The sequence below is a fragment of the Caloenas nicobarica genome, chromosome 31, assembly GCF_036013445.1.
Source record: "Caloenas nicobarica isolate bCalNic1 chromosome 31, bCalNic1.hap1, whole genome shotgun sequence".
NCBI lineage: Eukaryota > Metazoa > Chordata > Aves > Columbiformes > Columbidae > Caloenas > Caloenas nicobarica.
In genome coordinates, this window is record NC_088275.1 from 2,085,222 (window position 1) to 2,107,931 (window position 22,710).

The following is a 22,710-nucleotide window of genomic DNA, read 5'->3' on the forward strand; positions in this document are numbered from 1 at the left end:
GCCCCGGCCCCCCGGGGAGTGTCCACGCAGTGGGGGACACCCCTCCCTCTGCTTCTCCCTTTGCTTCAGTGCTTCTGACTTTGTTGGTTTTGTGTGTTTTTTCGTTTTGTTTTTTCAAATGTGAAGACCTGAGATTGCGCGTGGGTCGATGCGGACGCCGGCGGCGTCACCTCCCGTCCCCTTCCGTCACCACGTCTAGAGGCACCTGAACGGCGGAGGGCGCGGGGATGCGATTCCCGATCCCAAAGGCGTTGGCAAAGCTCCGGCCCCACCGGCTCTGAGGACCAGAAGAAAAGCCAAAAAAAACTCCCCCCCAAAAAAAAAAAATCCACGGAGACCTGCGTGGAAATGCTCCCCGTGAGGATGTTTTAGCAGCTGCTCGAGCTCGTGTACGGGGTCGGGAAGGAGGTGGAGCTGACCCCGATGGGGCTCTCGGAGAGCGGCGTTTGGGGGGTGCCCAGCGGCACCGCGACACCCCGGGTCTCCAGGACGGCAGCGAGCAGGCGCTGGTGCTGCTGCCGCAGCATGTCGGCCATCAGCAGGGGCAGGGAGTTGAAGGTGGCACTGAGCTGCTCCAGTTTGGATTCCAGGCTGCCCAGTTGCTTCTCCAGGTCCTCGCTGCGGTCGTTGAGCTCGGTGATGAGGTCGTACATCACGTTCTGCATCTGCAGGGGAACAGCGGGGGGGGGGTTAGTGCCGGCACCGAGCCCTGGAACCCTTTTTTCTTATTCAAAGATGAGGGACAAACGGAGCTGAAAGTGGAGCTGCAAGGAGCAGCAGGTGGGAAATCCTTGGGGATTTCAGCGCAGAGCAAGGAGCATCCTCGGTCTTCTGTCTGAGCTCACAGGAACCCCAAAACCCTTCAAAAAACACCTTTTGGGTGCGAGTGCCTGGAAAACACCTCCCTGCTCATGTAAAACAGGGCAAACGTTTGGACTCAATACCTTAAAGGCCTTTTCCAACCAAAATGATTCTATGACTGGGTGTGTGAGGAAGAGCGCGGCCAGCAGGTCGAGGGAGGCTGTCGTCCCGCCGGTGAGGCCCCATCCGGAGTTACTGGGAGCAGTTCTGGGCTCCCCAGTTTAAGAAGGGGCAAGGAATTGCTGGAGAGAGCCCAGCGCAGGGACGCGAAGATGCTGAGGGGTCTGGAAAGGCTGAGAGAGCTGGGGCTGTTCAGCGGGAGAGGAGGAGCTGAGGAGGGACCTGGTTGATGGGACCAATATCTCAGGGTGGGTGGCAGAGGATGGACCAGACTCTGCTCAGTGCTGCCCAGCGACAGGCCGAGGGGCGACGGGCACAGACTGAAACACGGGAATTTCCACCCGAACGTGAGGAGAAACTTCGGTGCTTTGAGGTGCCGGAGCCTGGACCAGGCTGCCCAGAGCGGCTTGGAGTCTCCTCTGGGGACATTCGAACCCGCCTGGATGTGACCCTGTGTGATCTGCTCCGGTGACCCTGGACCGGGGGATCTCCAGAGGTCCCTCCAACCCCAACCAGTGTGAGATTCGGGGATTTCTGCCCCAAGATCCACCCCAGCTCAGCTCCGGGACCTCACAAGGACGGCTGTCCCACGGATCTGCTTTAGTTTTTGCAAGTGAAGAGGAACACGAGGGGTCGCGGGGGGGACAACTTGCCTTCGAGAGGTCGACCAGGGTGTTCGCTTGGTCGCTCAGCTTCCTCTGCTCCATCTTCACACTCCGCAACCTGGGGGGGAAAGAACAACGTGGCTGCACCCCCTCCTCAACCACAAACCGCAGACCTGCCCACGTCCCGAGCAATGGGACGTTGTCCTCATGTCCCTGCTGGGGGCTGGAGCACAAAGCCCCCCAGGTTTGGTGTTCAGCGTCCCCCCAAACCACCCCCCCCGGGCTCTTACTGGTGAATGGCTTGGAGGAATTTCCTCTGGTGCTTCCTGACTTTGGCGTGGTCGATCTTCTTCAGCAGCTTCGTGTGCTTGTAGATGAGCCACGTTTCCCGCAGGACGTTGGCGGCCGCGTTCTTGATCTGCAAGAGGAGAGTTGGCTGCGGGTCACCGGGATGGGGGATTTCACCGAGACACCGGTTTGGCTCCACCGGGAGCTGCCGATTCCTGGACTGGTCACTGCAAGAGCATTTGACTCGTCCCAGCTGGAGCGAGACGTTCGGCTCCGCTCCTGCACCATCTTCTGCAGCTTTGCAAAGAGTTTGTTTTCCTGGATATCTGGAGTGAGTTCAGAGGAGGGGAAGGGGCTGGAGAAGGAGGTTGAGGTTGGAAATTTGGGAGAATTTCTTCCCCAAAGGGCTGTGGGGCTTTGGAACAGGCTGCCCAGGGCAGTGCTGGAGTCACCATCCCTGGAGGGGTTGAAAATACACAGAGATGAGGTTCTCAGGGACACGGGGTAGTGCTGGGGGTGGATTATGGTTGGATTCCATGATCTCAAGGCTCTTTTCCAACCCCCAGGCCCCCCCAGCTCCTTACCCGCTTGGTGAGCTGCGTGTCCATCATGAAGTTGTGGACGTGCTTCTCGGCTTTGGTGAGTTCCAGCTTCCGGGCCACCACGGCCACCACCAGCGCAGTACAGCCAGCACCCTGCACAGGGACATCACCCTTGGTCACCCACATACAGTACCATTGCAACCCTCTAATTAAAGCTCCACACTCCCCCTAATGAGGAGATATCACACCGCCTGAGTGTCCTTGAGCTAACGATGTGCTGGGTAATTAAGAGGAAAGGCTGATGACCCCCAAACTGGGATCCTCCAAATTGCTGTGTCTCCCCACAGCTTGTTTATCCTGGAGATTAGCACCGGGCCGTCAGCCGCGGCACGGCTTTGTCTTTGGAAAGCAAAGGTGCCTCCACTCCCCGCCGTGCTCTGGTGCTCTCCCCCCTCTCGACATGCTGGCACAGCCCCGCCGGCCTGGCAAACGCGCCTTCATTTATTAAAGAGTCATTAATTAACGTCACGCTCTGAGCCGAAGCCTTTAGCATCCCCCAAGGTCTTGGCTCCGGCTGCTTCTCTCTTCCCGGCGGGGCGGCCGCGGCTCGGGGAGCCGCCGGCATTGAGGGGTCCCCACGGGGGGTCCCCACCCCTGCCGAGGTGGGGGCTGCGCAACCGGGTGGGCGCCAGGACGGGGGGGACGCTTTGCCAGATGGTCCCTTGGTTCAAAGTCACCGCTGGCTGGCGGGAGCTCCGGGATGCCCCGGTGCCACGTTGGGAGGTGACAGGGGCAGAGCTGGGGGGTTGGGGGGCTTTTTTGGCCGCCCCACAAGCCGGGACATCTCTGGGGCGCCCCAGAGCAGGTGGCCCCAGGGGATAGTGACCTCTGGCCACGGTGCAGCGGTGACACTGGGGGAGCGCGGGGGTGGAGGGGTCCCAGCTGCTCCAGCAGCATTTGGGATCACTCCGGGCGATGGGAGCCAGGTGGGGAGCAGGGATGGCCAAAGGATTTTTGGGGGCCCCCTGGGGACATCCCTGACCCTGCCGCGGTCCGGCTGCCCCCTCCCTCGCCGAATAAACCCAAATCCACCCCAGATCCACCAGCGGGGACAGGCTGGTGTCCCGCGGGACGAGCCTCAAGCATCCTCCCCTTAACCAAACCGCCACATCCTGCTAATTACTGCGCTTGTAATAATTGCAATTACAGCTTTGACGCCTTGTGCATGGACAAGCTGGCCCGAGAAGCTTGTCCTCAGACATTTCGGTGGCCCTGACGCCGCGGCGGGGACGGGTGAGCGGCACAGCGCGGCCGTTACCATGATGCCGGTGAGCAGGCAGACCCCCTTCCCGCAGTAGGTGTGCGGGACCATGTCGCCGTAGCCGATGGAGAGGAAGGTGATGGAGATGAGCCACATGGCACCCAGGAAGTTGCTGGTGACGTCCTGCTGGTCGTGGTACCTGCCGGGAAGACGCGGGCGTCAGCGGCACCGCGGGGGACACCTGGGCGCAGCGGCTGCGCAGCGCGAGTGGGAATAACGTTAATTAATTAACAACGCGGCAGGATGTCCCGGAGCGATGGCGTTTGCGCAACTGCTGGCGCGGGAAAACCCACGTGGAGAAAACCAGAGCAAAAACTCGAGGGAAAGGGCTTCTGCTTTCGGTCAGACCTGTCACTGCATCCCGGTGCCGCCGGCTGCAGCCATGCGGTGTGGCGGCGAGAGCGGCTGATGGGAGGAACAGCTGCGGCTCTGCAAAGCCCCCGGTGTCCTCCCCCGCATCCCGTCCCCCCCGCGCCGCCCCCGGGGACGGATCCCTTGGCTGCGGGACGGCGCCGGCGGGGGGAACAGCTCACGCACTCAAGACAAAGCACACGTGGAGCGGCTGCGGCTTCGAGGATGCCGCGAACTTTCCGCGGCTGCGTTCCTGCCGAGCTGCCAGGTCAGCGACCGCCTTGGCCGGCCCGGCAACCGGCTGCGGCTCTTCCGGCAAATGTGTAACCGGGGGCCCTGGTTCTGGGATGCTCCCGGGGGATGCAGCCCCAGCTCCCAGCAGTGGGACCAGCACCAAAGCCCCAGCTGGGACAGGGTGCAGGCAGCACCTTCCCCCTGCCATGGGCAGGACAATCACCCCCCTGCCCACACGCGTCCCTCTCCCCGGCGGCTTCTCCCTCCTCGCAAAATCAGGAGAGGGAAACCAGATGGAGCTTTTGGCAAAACCCCCTCCCCAGTTCGTCTCAGCTCCGCGCTCCGCAGCAGTTGGGTTTTCTCCTCTTCTGAAATGTTTTTCCCCCCCAAATAACCGGAAACTCAAATGAGAGGTTGAGGTTGGATCTTGGGAACAATTTCTTCCCCAAAGGGCTGTGGGGTGTTGGAACGGGCTGCCCAGGGCAGTGCTGGAGTCGCCATCCCGGGAGGGGTTGGACAAATGAGGTTCTCAGGGACATGGGGCAGTGCCAGGGCTGGGTAACACTTGGACTTGATCTTGAGGGGCTTTTCCAAGCAAAACGACTCTGATTCGATGAGATCCTGGCACACGAGAAAGCTCCCTCAGCCACAGCTGACCCCGGGAACATCGTGCTCCCGCACAGCCGGACAGACGGACATTGTCTCTTCCAAGATGCGCTTTGAACTGATAAACAGGAGCTGCCACCACCGGTTCGACCCCAGCGCCTGTTTCCACCTCCCCCTTGTTCGCACCGTGGGCGCAGCCGGTGCCGTGAGCATCGCCCCGGTCCCACGTCACTCCACGGCCGAGCCGAGCATCGCCATGCCGGCACCACACCGGCTGAACCCACCCCGGCGAGGAGCTCCGGGCTGGCTGCACGGGCACGCACACACATGTGAACACATGTGCAAACACACGTGCAAGCACCGCACGTGCCGTCGGCGGGTAGGGCCGGCACCGCAGGCAGCGGGCGAGGTTGCTTAGCGACTTGCTGCCTCCCCAGAGCTGCGCCCCCCCCGCCGGCAGCACTGCCGCTGCGCCCGCGGGCACCGGCGCAGCCCACGGTGCTGAAGGGACGCGCCACGGCCCGGGGACCCTGGCTTGGAGCGGCACAGTGCTGGGTGGGGGTTGCCCTGTAAGCCAAAGCAAACTGTTTTCCAGTGCTGGTGCTGCAACCTGCAGTGGGGACATGGGGACAAGTCCTGGGGGGCCCTTGTAGGGACTGTGCAGCACTTTGGGGACAGAGCATGGCTTGGGGTCCTGCATCCCCCCCAGTCCTGCATCCCCCCGGTCCTGCATCTCCCTGGTCCTGCAACCCCCCCGTTCCTGCATACCCCTGGTCCTCCATCCCCCTCAGTCTTGCATCTCCACCCAGTCCTGCATCCCCCAGTCCTGCATCCCCCAGTCCTGCATCCCCCTGGTCCTGCATCCCCCCCGGGTCCTGCATCCCCTCCCCAACTTCTGCATCCCCCCCACTCCTGCATCTCCGAAGTCCTGCATCCCCCCGGGTCCTGCATTTCCCCAGCTCCTGCATCCCACCTGGTCCCACATCCCCCTGGTCCTCCATCCCCCCCACCCCTGCATCCTCCCAGTCTTGCATCCCCCCTGGTCCTGCACCCCCCCAGTTCCCGCATCCCCCCAGTTCCTGCATCCCCAGCCCAGGAGCCCCGCCAGGTTCGCGTCTGCCGCTCTGTAGACAGAGGGAGGTGGGGGCAGCTCGTGGCAGCTGCAGCGCTGATGATCTGCAGCGCCTCAGTTGCATCATTTCTATTTTTTTTTTTTCAGCATTAATGGTTCTTTATTTACATCGTGTTTTCCAGCCTAAAGCCCCCCAGGTGGAGAACGAACCCCTCGGGGAGCCCGTCCGCCCACTCCCCGTTTAGGAAATGAAGCAGCGCACGACTCTCCAGCGCATCCCGAGAGCATCACAAAGGGCGGCAGGAAGGCCAACGCAGCCTGGAAATCTGCTACAACCCCAGCGTGCGGCTCCTCTCTGCTGCCACAGGACTTAAAACCTGGCACGGTGAGCAGCGCGAGGTCCCACCCGGGTAAGAGGAAGGGTGACCTTCCTCCCGCCTTCACACCCAGAAGCAAACTGGGTGTCCCAGGGGACCCCAGGGTGCTGGTGGGTGCGAATCCTCACACCTCGATTCTGAGGGTGGCACTGACTTAAAAGGATTTTGGGTGATTTGGTTAAATCCACGGACATCCAACGGGAACAAGCATGTTGTCTCAGGCTCTTTTCTGCAGCTCCGAGAGCCCCCCGGGGCAATTGGCTTTGGTGCTTTGGTGGCAGAACGGCGTCGAGCTCAGTCTCCTGGGGACAGGGACGGCCCCGAATGGGGACAGGACACAGGACACCCTGGAGGGACCAGCCCTCCCTGTGCCGGGATGGACGGTGCCACCGGTACCGCGCACCATGGCCAGGGAGAAAACCCCCGGCGCAGCGCTGGGGGGCTCGGCCACAGCCCCCCTGTCCCCTCGAGGGACAAACAGGCGCTGGCGGGTCCCCAGGGGATGGAGGCGCCACGGTACCAGTCGCCACAGCAACCCCCGCGCCCAGCACGCCGGTGGCGGCGCGATGCCACCCGGTTTGTCACCGCCAGGTTGTCATGGCAGTCGCTGGCAGTTGTGCCAGAGCCTGCGCCAGGCGCCTGCGGCACCTCCGGCCTCCCCCCGGCGCCCCCCGCATCCCCCACCAGCTGGCACCGCATTGTCCCCTGGCATGGGGACGTGTGCCCAGGCGCGGTGCCGGCGGGCCAGGGCTGGTCCTGGGGACGGGGACATGGTGGTGGAACCTGCGGCTGCCGAGCGCCCAGAGCTCAGCATTCCCCACGGCGCTGAGGCATCCCAAAACACCAGGCAAACCGAAACACCATGTTCCTGAAACACCACGTTCCCAAAACACTGCGTTCCCAAACTGCTGAGCATCCCAAACCACCGTGCTTCCTGAACCACCACGCGTCCCGAACCGCTGCACATCCTGAACCCCTGAGCATCCCAAACCGCTGCACATCCCACCCTGCTGAGCATCCTGAACCACCGCATATCCCAAACCATCGTTCGTCCCGAAACACTGCAAGTCCTGAACCACCGAGCATCCTGAACCACCGCTCAGCCTGAACCATTGAGCACCCCGAACTATCGCACATCCCGAACCACCACGTATCCCAAACCATCATGCATTCCAAAACACTGTAAGTCCTGAAACACTGAGCATCCTCAACTATTGCACATCCCGAAACACCACATAACCCAAACCATTGCTCATCCCAAACCACTGAGCATCCTGAACCATCACTCATCCCAAAACGCCACGTAGCACAAACCATCGTGCATCCCAAAACACCGCATGTCCTGAAACACTGAGCATCCTGAACCACCACACATCCCAAACCACCACACATCCTGAACCATTGCTCATCCCAAACTGCCACGCAGCACAAACCATCACTCATCCCAAACCATCACTCACCCCAAACCATCGTACATCCCGAAGCACTGCATGTCCCGAAACACTGAGCATCCCGAACCACCGCGTGTCCCAAACCGCTGAGCATTCTGAACTATTGCACATGCCAAACCACTGAGTATCCTGAACTATTGCACATCCCAAACCACCACTCATCCCAAACCATCGTGCATCTCGAAACACCGCATGTCCTGAAACACTGAGCATCCTGAACCACCATGCATCCCAAACCGCTGAGCGTCCTGAACCACCACGCATCCCAAACCGCTGAGCGTCCTGAACCACCACGCATCCCAAACCACTGAGCATCCTGAACCACCACACATCCCAAACCACTGAGTGTCCTGAACCATCGCTCGTCCCAAACCACCGCTCACCCCAAACCATCATGCATCGCGAAACATCGCATGTCCTGAAACACTGAGCATCCCGAACCACCGCGCATCCCGCCCGCCCCGCAGCCCCAGCCCCTCTCACCTCTCGCACACCCGCACCGTCCATGCCGCAATGATCCAGAGGGAAATGCTGAAGACCAGCAGCACCGTCCCGGGGCAGATGGTCATGAGGGTCTTCATGACGAAGCGGGTGTTGAAGTTGATCTTGTTGAGCGCCCCGATGCTGCGGGAGGAGGCGTCGGTGAAGAGCTTGCTGTGCAGCAGCATCACCCGAGCGATCAGGTAGAGGCGCAGGAACATGGGGATGGACAGGATGATGTCCACGTCCGCCTCGGCCCGCGAAGGCGTGTAGGAGAAAGCCAGGCGGGCTGTCCAGAAAAATTTGTACTCCCCGGGGATGGGGTGGATGGCACAAACCAGCATCTCCAGGCTGATGTAGAGGATGCGCTCGTACGTCATCGCTATCCGCCAGTCGTCGGCTCCGTTGTCGATCACAAAGAGCTACCGGGATGCAAAAAGCACACGGTTACCGGCATCCGGGGACGGCTGGGGATGGATGGATGGAGGAGGAAAAGGTGGGAAGGAGCCTTTGCCATCCCCACCGCGGCTCTGCCCATGTGTTCCGGGGATGGTTACAGCACTGGGGACACCCCGGAAAGCTTTAGGGTGCCCGGCCTTGAGCGCACCGGCACAAGCCACGCTGGCATGAGCCACTCCGGCCCTTTTGCTCCCACCAGTGTCACCGACAGCCACCGAGCGCCCGGGCAGCTTCTGGGGAGGCAACACGGCAGCCAGAGCAGCCGGCGATGGGATCCAGTTGTCATGGCAACCGCCGGTTCATCCTGGGTACCGGCGACCGAGTCGGGGTCTCTGCGGGGGCCAGCAGCTCGGGCCGGTCCCTCCATGACGGGGACAAACCCCCGGCGGCCTCGGGACGGACCCACCGGTGCGACGGGGACACCGGTGTCACCCGCAGCAGCCGGGGCCGTGCTCAGGGCCTCTCGGTCAGCGGCGCTTGGCAAAGACGCCGCCGGGAAGGGATCCAAGGGGGACGCGGCTGCCGGTGCCACCGTCACCGGCGTGTCCTCGACCCTGCCAAGTGCAGGGTGACCCCGGTTCGCCCGGGCCGGGGGCCTGGCACAGCGCCTGGGAACAACCCCCCCGCTTTGCCGGCGGCCCCGGCACGACACGGCACGCAGGGCGCTCCCCCGGGGCCGGTAAGAGCCACCGGCACTGACTCACAGAGCGGCCGTCCCCGGCCACCTCCCTTTCTGTTCGGAAAGCTCCTTTTAGCCGCTTTTGTTTGAGAAAATTGTTTATAAAAAAAAAAGCTCCAAGCTGTCAAGGGAGATCCTCAGGCGGTTCGCAGGCTGACAGCCCGTTCCTTCCTGGAAAAGGGTGTTAAAAATAAACAAATTAGCGGGAGGAAAAAGGCAGGGAGCCTTTTGGCTGCGGCGGGGGGGGCGGTTTGCCACGGGCCAGGTCGAGGAGGAGAAGGAGAAAAAGGGGGATTTGGGCAGGTTCCCCCCCGCAGCAGCCCTGCGGCGCATCGCTGCGGGTTGCCATGGAAACGGCGGGTACCAGGGGCATCCCCAGCATCCCCGGCTCCAGCGAGGGAAGGAGAAAACAGAAGAGGCTGAGTGAGGAGAGGGGGGCGGGAGGATCTCGTTCACCCGCAGCCCTGGCCGGGGGAGGCGAGGGGCTCGGGGACACCCTGGGGACGGCCCGGCCCAGCGGGTGACAGCGGGTGCAGCAGCTGGGGAGGGGACAGGCAGGAGCCCAGGAGCCCTGGGGAAACTGAGGCACCGCGAGAGCTGCAAACGCCTCAAAGGATTTAGCAATTAACATAATTAATACTGAGGGAAGAGGCCAAAGCCAAGTCATTCCCGGGGGTCCAGCAGGGTGACCGCAGCCGAGAAGCTGCGGATTTACGGCCGGATTATCAGCGATCCCTTGATAAGCCCTTCTGAGATAATGAGGTGATCAGCATCCAGCGGCGCAAATCAACTCAAATTCATCCCAGTCCCTTCCCCGCCACCGTAACCGGCCCGGCGGAGCCACCGAGGACATCTCGGTGCCTGTGCCAGGACCGGGACCCCGCGGGGGGATGTCGGTGGTTGCTCGGCCGGATGCCGCGGTTGCACAACCCGCTCCCAAGAACAACAAGCGGAGGAAACCACCGACCCCAACCGCCAACCCGCCCCCCTGGGGTAAATATTATTCCAGCGAAAGCCAAAGCTCGCAAATATTTGCTTTGAGTGACCTGGCGAAGGCAGAGAGGGGACAGGGAGGGGGCGTCTCCCTGCACCCCCACCCAGCAAAGCCGCCGCCGCCCCCGGCATCGAGCGGGACAAGGTGGGACCTTTGGTGACCCAAAACCCCGGTGCGTCGTTTCCCCCCGTCCCCCCAAACCCGGCATCGTGCCGAAGCCGAATCCCAGTTCAGCCTTCCTGGAGCAAACTGGGAGCTTTGGCGTTTCCCAGCGCGGCCGGGTGGGCAGGGAGGAAGAGTGTGGCCGGCCCTGATTAGCGAAGGATCTCACCGTTTGCCTTGGCACCGCGGCAGCTCTGAGCCCTTCCTGGCCGCAGCCGCCTCTGTGTCTGGGCAGCCGGGCCTCCCGTCCCCAAAAACCCCCACACTGTCCCCAAAACCCCTCCCTGTCCCCCAAAACCCCGGCAAGGAGGACGCAGGTCTGAAGCCGGTACCGCATCCCACGGGAGCATCCGCCGTGCCACCCCGTGGCTCGGCGCCGGAGTCGCCGGGACCCACCTGCACCTCCCGCGTGTGGTAGGCGATGATGAGCCCCAGCAGGATGACGGTGGAGAGGCTGATAAGGCATTTCAGGGCCAGGGAGAACATGGAGTCCTGCAAGGAGAGAGCGGGGCGGGCATTACCGGGGGGACGCCACCGCGATCCGCACCCCCAGGGAGATGCTGACCCCCCAAACCCACATCCCCCCAACCCCCGGTGCGTAAACCGCCCCAGCTCCCGCGCTGCGGCAGCGACGGCACCGCCAGCAAGAGCCGCGCTTTCCCCAAAATGTTGTTTTAAGCTGGTTTTGCCGCCTTAATTCCCAGCCTGCCATGGCTGGAAAGCACGACACCAGCACCCCGGCTGCATCCGGCGTGAGCCCCATCTTACGGCACCCTAATGGATGGTTTAATTAGATCCTCCTGTTAATTAGCTCTATGTAATTCCAGCCAGCCCCCGGTTCACTGATAAGCCAAGCGGCTGCTCCCAGGGTGGTGCCGGGGGGAGCGGGATTGACCGTCCCCTCCCACGGGGTCCCCTCTGCACCCCATTTCAGTCACCGGCAAGTTCACGCTGTCACCGGCCACCAACCAGCTCCACTGGTGCCACAGCACCAGTTACCTCCAAACCAACCTGCCCTGTGCCTGTCCCACATCACCGGTCCATCCACAGCACACTGAGAACCGGCACGGTCATGGCACCCTGAGACCCAACACGCTCATGACATGCTGAGACCTGGCACGTTCATGACACCTTGAGACCTTGGCACGCTGAGAACCAGCACGATCATGGCACTAAGAGACCCAACGTGCTCATGACACCCTGAGATCTGGCACTGACACCCAACACGTTCACAGCACCTAAAGACCCAACACGTTCACGTCACCTTGAGACCCAACATGTTCATGGCACCTTGAGACCCGACATGTTCATGGCACCTTGAGACCCCAACACGTTCATGGCACCTTGAGACCCAACACGTTCACGTCACCTTGAGACCCAACACGTTCACGTCACCTTGAGACCCAGCATGTTCATGGCACCTTGAGACCCCAACACGTTCATGGCACCTTGAGACCCAACATGTTCACGGCACCTTGAGACCCCAACATGCTGAGACCTGGAACACTCGTGACACCCTGAGACTCAACATGTTCACGGCACCTCGAGACCAAACATGTTCATGACGTGTTGAGACCAAACATGCTCATGGCACCTTGAGACCCAACATGTTCATGGCACCTAAAGACCCAACATGTTCACAGCACCTTGAGACCAAACACGTTCATGGCACCTTGAGACCCCAACACGCTGAGACCTGGAACGCTCGTGACACCCTGAGACCCAACACACTCGTGAAATGCTGAGACCCGGCACCCTGAGACCCAACACGTTCACGGTACCTTGAGACCAAACATGTTCATGACGTGTTGAGACCAAACATGCTCATGGCACCTTGAGACCAAACACGTTCACGGCACCTTGAGACCCCGACACGCTGCGACCTGGAACGCTCGTGGCAGCACCCTGAGACCCAACACGTTCACGGCACCTGAGACCCAACACACTCGTGACACCCCACACCCCCTTGCCCCCCAGCACCCCGAGCTGCCTCCGGCCTCTCCCCCTCCCCGGTGCGTCCCCGTCCCCACCGGGGTATTTCACCCCATCGCGGGGACTATTTGCCGCGGAAGGCAGCGGCGCATTGTTAACGACTTGGCTCCGGCCGCGCAATTGTGTGGATATATAATGGCTGGTGCTGAGAGAAGTGCCGGGGTCCAAACAAACGGCTATTAATAGGCAAACTTCCCGGTGGCACCGATCCTGCCCAAACCACGGGGCCGGTGGGTCACCGGGAGCCTCGCAGGGACGCACCGGCCCTCCCGGCACAGGTTGCCATGCACCCACCGCATTGACCGGTGCCGGATCCAAAGGGACTCGGCAGGAAAAGCCGCTGCCAGATCCCCCACTCACGGCGAACGACGCGGTGGGGAGGACTTGGCTGGAGACGCTTCACCCCGGCGGTGCCGCCGGTGGCTCCGGGACGTGGCAGCGCTGTCCCCAAGGCGGGACGGGCCCCATCCCGTCACCGCGTCCCCGCGTTGGGGCTCAGCCTGGGCTGGGGAGCACGTGGCGGCGGCCGCGGGGCGAAGCTGGAGCCGCGCCAGGGCCGGCAGCACCGACATCCCCGACCCACACGACAGCTGCCGGCGGCCCCGGCCCTTCGCGCGCGGCCACCAGCTCCGGTTTCCCACCAGGGGCTACCGGGAGGGATTTATAGACGGTCGCTCGAACCGGGAGCCCAGGGACCCCCCGCTGCACCCCGGTGGGGCCGGGGCGGCCGCGCGGCGCTGACTCACAGGGTCTCCCGCGGCTGACACAGCAGCTCGGCTGCCGGGCCGGCAAGCGTGGCGGCGGCACAGCCGGCGTCCCCCGGCACGTGGGCCTGGCGAGGGCGGCTGCGGCTCAACGGGCAGCAGGGAAGGGTGGGGACGGTGGTTTGGTGCCACTCACGGGGAGCGGGAACCGCCGGGAAGATGCTCCGGCGGTGAAGCCGAGCGAAACGTCCCCCTCAACGCGCTCGGCACCGCGGCATCGCTGCCGTGGCCAGAGCCGGGGGAACCGCTGTGGGCAACCGCGTCTCGGGAGCTCCCGGTCGACTGGGCACCACACGGGGTCCCACGGGACCCCCCGGCGCGTCCCCCCCGCCACCCGCTCCAGCTCCGTCGCCTCGTCCGCCCGCGCCGGATCACGGCGAGAGGCCCCTTCCCACTCGGTTCCTTCCCCTCCGCCGGTGGCGCCGCAGCACGGGGACCCCCACCGGCCGCCCCCCGGCCGCCTGGCACCCATGGGTGCCGCGCGCGCCCCGCCGGCGCGGGTGCCGATGGCTTCCCCTCGCTGGGTGGGTATAAATAACGTGACAGATGTCTATACAAAGAGTTATTCATATCGCTGCCAACCAGCGCAGCCCGGGAGCGGGAGCTGGAAGGGGCGTGGGGGGGAGAATTCTAAAGAAAAGGCACCGTCCTGCGAGGCAAAAAAATGAAAAATAATGGAAGAAAGGGGTGTGGAGGAGGAGGAGGAGGTGGGGGGGTCCGTGGCGCTGCCGAGGGCTCGGCGCCCGGGCTGGTGACGGCACCGGTGTCCCTGTCACCGGTGTCCCTGTCACCGGTGGTGGCACGTGGGGCAGCTTCACCGGGAGCCGGCGCAACGACCCCGGGCCGGCACCGGCACCTGTGGCCACCGCGGCCCCGGGGCCACCCCCACGGTCCCTGACCAGCCGGGGTGTCCCCGTCCCATGCTGTGCGGGGTAAATGGCTCCTATGGGGTGACATATGGAGCAAATGGCTCTGTGTTCATCCTGTGGGGTGACGTATGGGGCAAAGGGCTCCATGTTTATCCTATAGGGCAACATACAGGGCAAGAGGCTCCATGTTTATTCTATGGGGCACTGTAAGGGGTGAACGGCTCAGTGGTCGCCCCAGCGGGCACCATACGGGGTAAACGGCTCCATGCTCATTCTATGGGGCAACACACAGGGCAAACAGCTCCGTGTTTATCCTACAGGGCAACATATGAGGCAAAAGGCTCCATGTTCATCCTATGGGGCAAATGGCTCCAAGCTGACCCCACCGGGCACTGTATGGGGCAGAAGGCTCCATGCTCATCCTATGGGGCACCGTATGGGGCAGAAGGCTCCATGCTCATCCTATGGGGCACCGCATGGGGCAGACGGCTCCATGCTCACCCCAGCGGGCACCGTCCAGCGCCGACAGCCCCGCGCCCACCCCCCCGAACCGCCGCTACCTTGGAGTAGAGCCCCCAGGAGAGCTCGGTCTCGATGACCATGACGACGATGCCGAACATGCCGAAGATGAGCGCGTAGTCGCTGAGCCGCTTCCTCTTCTCGAAGAGCGCCCGCCGGTGCCCCAGCCGGTACCCGATGTTCTGCGCCTTGCGCTTGGGCCCCTTGGCGAAGGCGGCGGGGGCCGCGCGGGCGGGTGGGCGCTCGGGCCGGTGGGCGGCGGGCGCGTGGTTGTCCTCGCGCGAGACGACGATTTCGGGGGGTCCGCCGGTACCGAAGAGCTGCAAGGGCTGCGCCTCCGGTTCGGCCTCGATGAGGTTCCGCCGGGATGCGCTGAGCCGGCTCAGGGGCTTCATCACCCCCCCGCTGTACTTGCAGGAGCTCATGGCGATCTCGGTGAAGGGGTTGCTGTCCCGCCGGTGCACCAGGGGGCTCGGTTGCCGGTGTTTGCCGCCCGCCGGTCCCGAGCCCGCCGGGTGGTCGCCGAGGTTGAGCTGGCTGCCGTGGCGGGAGGAAGGGTGGAGGGCGGCGGGGGCGGCGGGAGGAGGAGGAGGGGCCCGGAGCGACCCGGGCGAGGAGTGCAACAGGCTGTGCTGGAGCGGCGGCAGCGCGGCGGGCGGCGGCGGCGCCGGTGCCCGCTCATCCCCCGCCAACGGGCACGGGCAGCGAGCGTCTTCCTCCAAGTCGCCCACGCCCGAATCGTGAAGGTGATGCCCCGACGTTTCCATCACGGCGGCACCGGCGCCGCGGTCCCGGGCACCGGTTCCGCTCTGCCGGGCTTCTCCGGATCATGAATGGGGCGCCGCGCGCGCTCCCCGCGCCGCCGCCGCCGCCGCCGCCGCCGCCCCCGCCGCCGCCGCCGCCGCCGGTTGGCCCAGCCCCGCAGCGCCATTGGCCGCGCCGGGGCTCCCCGCAGGCTGACATCATCCCCCCCCCGCCCCTCCCCGCGCCCCCCGGGTCCTGCGGCCCCGCCGGCTCGCGGAGTTCGGTACCGGCACCGCCGCGCGACGCGGCCGCAACGGCGCCGGGGCCGCCCGTCCCACCGGGATCCCCCCGTCCCACCGGGATCCCCCCCGTCCCACCCACCGGGATCCCCCCCCGTCCCACCGGGATCCCCCCATCCCACCGGGATCCCCGCCCGTCCCACCCACCGGGATCCCCCCGTCCCACCGGGATCCCCCCACCCCACCGGGATCCCCCCATCCCACCAGGTTCCCCCCATCCCCACCGGGATCCCCCCTCGTCCCACCCACCGGGATCCCCCCATCCCACCGGGATCCCCCTCGTCCCACCCACCGGGATCCCCCCATCCCACCGGGATCCCCCCCTGTCCCACCGGGATCCCCCCATCCCACCGGGATCCCCCCCTGTCCCACCGGGATCCCCCCATCCCACCGGGATCCCCCCCTGTCCCACCGGGATCCCCCCATCCCACCTCGATCCCCCCATGACAGCTGCGGAGTGAACCCCCCCCCCCAGGTGACCCTGGGCACCCCCCCTTAGATAAACCCCCTGGAGATGACGTGATCCCGGGTGGTGTCCCCAAGGGGGATGTTGCCCCCCGGGACTCGCTGCCACAGCAATGGGGGGGGGGGGTTGGACCCTCATCCTCCTCCCCAAACCCACAGCCGCCCCCCCCAAAAGGTATTAGAGCAGGAGCCGTCTGCTCGGGCAGGATAATCCGCAGGGAATCGGCCGCTGGAAACCTATTAAAACGCACCATGGAGCACCCAGCTGTGACCCCCCCGGCCTGGGCAGCGGGAATTAAAATGAACCTCAACCCCCCCACCATAAAGCCCTCACGGGGGGCGGGGGTGCAGGGAAACGAGATGTGGAGGGGTCGGGGTTCTCCGCGGCGGAGCTTTATTTGGGGATGGGGGGGACACACACGCTCCCCGAGCCCCCGCGGGGGGGTCACAGCTGATCCCGGAGCCACCGCAGCAGCGTCTCCAGCTGCTCGTCCAGCGCCAGCTCGTCCCCGTCGTTGGTGACGACCCAGTCGAACGTCACCCCCTGGTCCAGGCCGCACTCGGACTCGGCGTCGTCCACCCCTGGGGCGGAGCAGAGGATCCGTCCGTCTGTCCGTCCCGCCGGGGAAACCGGGCCGTGGCGGGGGGAATGGCGGCGGAGGCGTCACCGCGCTCGCGGGGGGGCCGCGCCGCTCACCCACCGGCGACGAACACCCAGTTCCTCCTCCTCCTCGTCTCCTCCGCCGCCGTCACCCGCACCGTCCGCACCGCGGCCCCGTACACGTCCCGGAACCACTCGACGTCCGACAGCCGCCGCGTGTCGCTCACCACCTGCGCGGGGGCTCCGTCAGCGCCGCGCCCCCCAAAACATCCCCCCCCGGCCCCCCCGGGGCACTCACCCACACCGGCTGCGCCACCCCCTCCACCGCCGCGCGGCAGAAGAAGCCGGGGTCGGCGCGGCGCTTCTCCTCGCCCCAGCGGATCATGTCCTGCCGGTACGACTCCTTGTAGGCGCTGGCATCCAGGAGCCGCTGGAAGTCCAGGCCGTGCTCCTGCGGGGACAGCGGCACCGGCTGCGCCATGCGGCACAGGGTGGCACGGCACGGCGGGCACCGTGTCCCCGAAAATAAGCCCTACCCTGAAAATAAGCCCTACCCCCAAAATAAGCTCTGCCCTGAAAATAAGACCAACCCAGAAAATAAGCCCTACCCAAAAATAAGCCCTACCCCAAAAATAAGCCCTACCCCAAAAATAAGCCCTACCCCCAAAATAATCTCTACCCTGAAAATAAGCCCTACCCCGAAAATAAGTCCTACCCCAAAAGTAAGCTCTACCCTGAAAATAAGCCCTACTCAAAAAATAAGCCCTACATTGAAAATAAGCCCTACCCAAAAATAAGCCCTACCCCTAAAATAAGCCCTACCAGGATTTTTCAGGATGCTAGAAATACAAGCCTGACTCCAAAAATAAGCCCTAGTTACAGCTCATTTAAAAAGTCAATTTAAATAGTGTCCAGGCTTGTAAAAAGGTAAAATTAATTGGCAATTAATGCAGCGGGACAGACAGACCCCTCACCAAGAAAAGCAGAATCGCATTCGAAAGACCCCGCGAGACCCAAAACAAGGGTTGGCAAAAAGGGAACAGAGTCGCGAGGAATTCACGATGGAATATTTGAACAAACGTCGATTTTTTTGTTCAAGAATAGATCGTTCATGGAAAAATAAGACACCCCCGGAAAATAAGCCCTAGCGCAAAAATTAATATAAGCCCCTGTCTTATTTTGGGGGAAATTGGGTGGCACAGCGGGGTGGGGCGGGGGGGCGGTACCTTGGCGTACTGCTCCTTGAGGGGCCCGGAGAGGCGCAGGACGGCGCAGACATCGGGGCCCAGCCTGCGGTAGAGGGCTCAGCGCCACCGGAACTGGCACCGGCACCGGCACCGGGCCCGACGGCTCCACCCGGTACCGGCCACGCCCCCCCCGGTGTCAGCCCCGCCCCCAGCAGCGGCTCCACCCCCTGGCGTTGGCCCCGCCCTCCTGGACAGGCCACGCCCCCCCCGTGGCGGCTCCACCCACTCGGTGCAGGCCCCGCCCCCCCGTACTGACCCCACCCCATTGGCTGAAGCACCGCCCCTCTGTACTGACCCCGCCCCCTCCGCGCAGGCCCCGCCCCTGCCCCGTACTGGCCCCGCCTCCCCGGGGCCGGCCCCGCCCCCTGCACCGCCCCCGCCGCCGGTACCGTCTCCCCCCCGCCCGGCGCCGCCCCCGGTACCGGCTCCGCAGCTCCTCGGCCACAAAGTCCTTCCCCGACTTCCTCTTCCCGCTCAGCAGCAGCACCACGCGCGGCGCCGCCATCCGCCCGCCCGGCCACGCCCCCGGCCACGCCCCCCGGCCACGCCCACCTCGCGGGGGAGTTCGCCTCGCTCTGGCCCCGCCCGCTGGCGCCTCCCACCCCGTTTTCCTCCCCCCCCGCCGCGGAGCCGAGTGGTACGGCCTGAGGAAGGGGGCGGGGCCCCGCGCCGCTGACTCCGCCCCGCCGCACGGCGCCCCCTGCAGGGCGGGGCTGGCACAGCGCGGCGCGGAGCGGGAACCCCAAAACCCCGCGGGGACACGGCGGGACACGGGACCCCCCCCAGCACCTTTGACCCCTGCACCCCCCGTTCCCCCCCAGCACCCCCTTTTCCTCCTCTGAACCCCCGTTTCCCCCTGCACCCCCTTTTCCCTGGTCCCCCCTTCTTCCCCCAGCACCCTGTTCCCCCCAGCACCCCTTTTCCCCCCCCAGCACCCATTTTTCTCCCCCCACCAGCACAGTTCAGCCCAGCGGTGCCTTTATTGCGCGGTGCCCGTGCAGCATCACACAGCGGTTCTGGTGGGGGACCCAGCGCTACGGGGTCCCGTGGGGTGTGACAGAAGCCCCAGCCCCCCAAAAACAAGCCGGAGGGACCCTCTGCCTGCGGGGGGGGGTGCTGGGCAAAAGCTCATATTGGGGTGACCCCCCCGGCTCTATCCGTGGTGCCGTGCGTCCCTCCGGCCGCGCTCCTTCCCGCCGGCGCTGCGAGAGAATTGGGGACCGTGACGGGGGTTTCGGGGCTCCCGGGACCCCCCCAGTCCCCGCGCGCCCCGTCTCACCGGCCGCTCCCGCCGTAGTGCCGCCGCACGAGCCCCTCGAAGCCGTCGGCCGCCTCCTCGTCGCCGCCTTCCCGCCGCGCCAGCTCCTCCAGCAGCTCCTCCACGTCGTCCACGAAGTCCACGAAGCGCAGCCGGTCGTGGGCGAAGGTGCCATCGGCCCCGAAAACACCGTCCAGCCGCGCCGCCACCCCCCCGAAGTGCCCCCCCCAGCCCAGCCCCTCCATGAAACCCTCCAGCAATCGCAGGAATTCCGCTTTCCGCACCGGCTCCAGCGCCACCCCCAACACCTCCAGACCCTCTTTGCGGGCGCAGTCGCTCACCCCCGAGCAGCCCTGGGGCGCCCGGTACCGGCTGAGGGGGGGCAGCTCGTGGGGGTTGCGCCGGGGGGGGCCGTGAGATGATTTTCCCCAGGTTTTGCCCACCTTGTGCTCCCGGGGGGGGCGGGGGTCCTTCCCGTGCCCATGGGGTTTACCGCGCTCCCTTTTCTCCCACTCATGGGGGGCGTCGTGCCGCTTGTGCCGCTTGTTCTCCTTCTTCTCCGCCTTGAAGGGCTTTTTCCAGGGTCCGGGGCGCGGCTCAGGCCCCTCCGCCTCCAGCTCCCGCTCCAGGCGCCGCTCCAGGGCACTCAGCTCCTCCACGAGCCCCTCGAGCCCCCCGGCACCACGCGCCCGCTCCAGGGCACCTGCCAGCTCCTGCCGCACCACCGCCAGCCGCCCCGCACTGTGCCGCCGCGCCGTGGGCTCTGCCGCCGGCTCCCCGCTGCTGCTCGATGCCCACCCGGTGCCACCCGGTGCTCCCCCAGCCCGCAGGCGCTGCAGCTCGGCCCGGGCGTCGCGGAGCGCGGCGGCGTCCCGCTCCAGCGCCGCGCGCAGCCGCGCGTTTTCAGCGACCAAGCCGCGCTGCTGCGCCTCGGCCGCCGCCGCGTCGCCCTCGCTCCTGCGCAGCAGCGTCTGCAGCTCGTCCTTCTGGGCCTGGGGAGGGTGAGGGGGGGTTGGGGACAGCGCCGGGACGTGGCACCGGCGCACGGTCACCGTCACCCACCTGCAGCTCTGCCTGCAAGAGCCGGATCTCCTGGTTCTCCTTGGCCAGCTTGTCCAGCAGCTGCGTCACCGACTGCACGCTCGGGGGGTCCCCGGTGTCGGACGGGGGGGGATTCTGCTGCGAGTCCTGGGGATGGGGACGATGGGACCCTGGCGGGGACTTGGGGACGGCGCTTCCCCCCGTCTTGGTCAGCCCCACCGCGAACCCCGCTCCTTACATTGCCATCGGCGGGAAGCGGCGACTCCTGCTCGCCGGCCGCCACGTCCCGGCTCACCACGCTCTCCACGGGGCCTGGGGGGCACCAGATGGGGACAGGGACATCGGACTGTGGCCACACATCCGGGCTGCCGCAGGGCAGGACAGGCCCTGTACTCACCATCCACCGGGTCGTAGATGCCGCCTGGGGGGAGGAAAGGACAATGGAGGGGACGCCAGGACCCTCATGCTGCCCCTGGGACCCCCAGTCTGTCCCTGGGACCCCCAACCTGCCCCTAGGACCCCCAATCTGCCAATGCAACCACATCCTGCCCCTGGGACACCCAGTCTGTCCCTGAGACCCCGATCCTGTCCCTGGGACCCCCAAGCTGCTCCTGGGACCCCCATCCTGTCCCTGGGACCCCATCCTGCTCCTGGGACCCCCAACCCGCCCCTAGAACCCCCATCTTTCCTCTGGGACCCTCAAACTTCCTCTGGGACCCCCACCCCGTCCCTGGGACCCCCCTCACCAGAGATAACCAGCAGTCCCAGTGCCACCAGTGCCACGGTGCCCAGCAGCAACTTGCTCACGCCGAGCCCGTCCCCGTCCCCTGGTGTCCCCCGGTGTGGGGCAGGCGCAGGACGAGGTGGGCCGAGGGGGGGCTCGTGGCTCTGCCATCGCCGCAGCAGCCCTTCCACGTCATCGTCACTGCTGCTGCCGCTCCCCTCCTCGGTCGGTGGCCCTGGAGAGGGACAGGGGGACCTTCGGTGATGGTCCCCACCCCGGACACCCTCCCCAGGCTGGTCCCCTGTGGGGGTCCCACCTGCTTTGGGGGTGTCAGGGCAGGGTGACGGCTCAGCCTCCGCGTCGGGCTCCTCGTGCTCCCCATCGTCTGTCACACCAGGCTCCACAGTGCCATCTGCAGCGCTCCCGTCCCCATGTCCCCAGTGCTCCTCTGGGCCCTGTGGACACAAGCGCTGGGGTCACACGTGTCCCCGTGTGGGGAGCGGGACCCCAGACCCCCCCCCGGCTCCCGGCTCACCCCCGCGGGGTCCGGGCTGTGGCGGGTGTCGGTGGCTGCGCCGTTAACGGTGACGGCTGTGGAGAGGCGGAGAGTGGCGCTGAGCCGGTGGCGCTGGTGTCACCGGCTCGTCCCCGTCCCCACAGCTGCCGCCTGCCTGCGCCGGTGTCCCGGGCACCTTCATCCTCCTCCGGCTCCTCATCCTCGGCGCCGTGGGAGCCCAAATCCCGCTCCGGACCCACCGTTTCGACGGACAGACCCTGGGAAAGCCGCGACGGGGGGGTGGGTGACACCTCTGTCCCCAACTCCCCTGCGTCCCCCCCTTCTGTCCCCAGCGCCCACCTCGCCGCCCGCCAGCACCCAGCTGCTGTCCGGGGAGTCCGGCTTCTCCGCCATGGGGACGGTCCGGAGCCGCCTGTAAGGACACAGGGACAAACAGATGGACGGATGGACAGGCAGAGGGACACGACCCGGCTCCCGGCACCACCGGGAGAGCAAGACCGGCCCCCCGCCGTGTTCCCCCGCCGCCACCAGCTGCCACCGCGGGGTATTTTTAGCGGATGATGCCGCCCGGCAGGTGGATGGGGACGCGGGGCCCGGGTTGGGGACACCGGGGACCCGCAGGAAAGCGGCGGTACCGGGATACCGGGTGGCCCCCAACCGTCCCGGAACACGGAGAACCGGCCGCGGGGGTGACAGCCCCGCCGGTTGCACCCCCCGTCCCTGCGGCCGCCGCACCGGGTGATGCTCGTTTCAACTGCGCAACGTGGGCCCGGTACCCGCGGGCAGCTCCCGGTTCCGCGCCCGGTTCCGGCCCCGCCCGGGGCACCGGATTCCCGTCCGGTACCTGGTGCCGGGGTCCCCCCCGGTAACTTTTCCCCCGTAACTTTCTCCCGGTAACTTTCCGCCGGTCCCGGTCGCCGCCCTCGGGAAGCGGCGCGCACGTGACGCCACCAGCCAATAGGAGCGCGCGGCGGCGGCCTCGGACCAATGGGATGACCCGGGGGGCGGGGACACGCGGGACCCGGCCGGTACCGGACACCCCCCCACATCCCATCCCCGGTGGGAGCG

At 65.6% G+C, this 22,710-nt stretch overlaps 3 protein-coding genes across 3 annotated transcripts; all 3 read right to left on the reverse strand.

The window, feature by feature from the left end:
- Positions 1 to 292: 292 nt before the first annotated feature.
- KCNN3 (potassium calcium-activated channel subfamily N member 3) lies at positions 293 to 15,513 on the reverse strand. Its single transcript, XM_065653694.1, has 8 exons — positions 14,788 to 15,513; positions 10,999 to 11,094; positions 8,312 to 8,730; positions 3,735 to 3,876; positions 2,459 to 2,569; positions 1,877 to 2,004; positions 1,635 to 1,704; positions 293 to 665 (listed from the first exon to the last, which is right to left on the reverse strand). The coding sequence occupies exons 1-8, from the start codon at positions 15,511 to 15,513 to the stop codon at positions 369 to 371; spliced, it is 1,989 nt and encodes a 662-aa protein (XP_065509766.1). The 3' UTR covers positions 293 to 368.
- A 1,112-nt stretch (positions 15,514 to 16,625) lies between these two features.
- On the reverse strand, positions 16,626 to 18,625 carry PMVK (phosphomevalonate kinase). Its single transcript, XM_065653783.1, has 5 exons — positions 18,525 to 18,625; positions 18,082 to 18,145; positions 17,154 to 17,306; positions 16,956 to 17,085; positions 16,626 to 16,836 (listed from the first exon to the last, which is right to left on the reverse strand). The coding sequence occupies exons 1-5, from the start codon at positions 18,605 to 18,607 to the stop codon at positions 16,700 to 16,702; spliced, it is 567 nt and encodes a 188-aa protein (XP_065509855.1). The 5' UTR covers positions 18,608 to 18,625; the 3' UTR covers positions 16,626 to 16,699.
- A 438-nt stretch (positions 18,626 to 19,063) lies between these two features.
- On the reverse strand, positions 19,064 to 22,593 carry PBXIP1 (PBX homeobox interacting protein 1). Its single transcript, XM_065653859.1, has 11 exons — positions 22,487 to 22,593; positions 21,982 to 22,054; positions 21,797 to 21,899; positions 21,661 to 21,716; positions 21,442 to 21,580; positions 21,148 to 21,360; positions 20,799 to 20,822; positions 20,640 to 20,713; positions 20,423 to 20,548; positions 19,382 to 20,352; positions 19,064 to 19,304 (listed from the first exon to the last, which is right to left on the reverse strand). Exons 2-11 carry the CDS (start codon positions 22,033 to 22,035, stop codon positions 19,256 to 19,258), a joined length of 1,809 nt encoding a protein of 602 aa, XP_065509931.1. The 5' UTR covers positions 22,036 to 22,054; positions 22,487 to 22,593; the 3' UTR covers positions 19,064 to 19,255.
- Between the last annotated feature and the right edge of the window lie 117 nt (positions 22,594 to 22,710).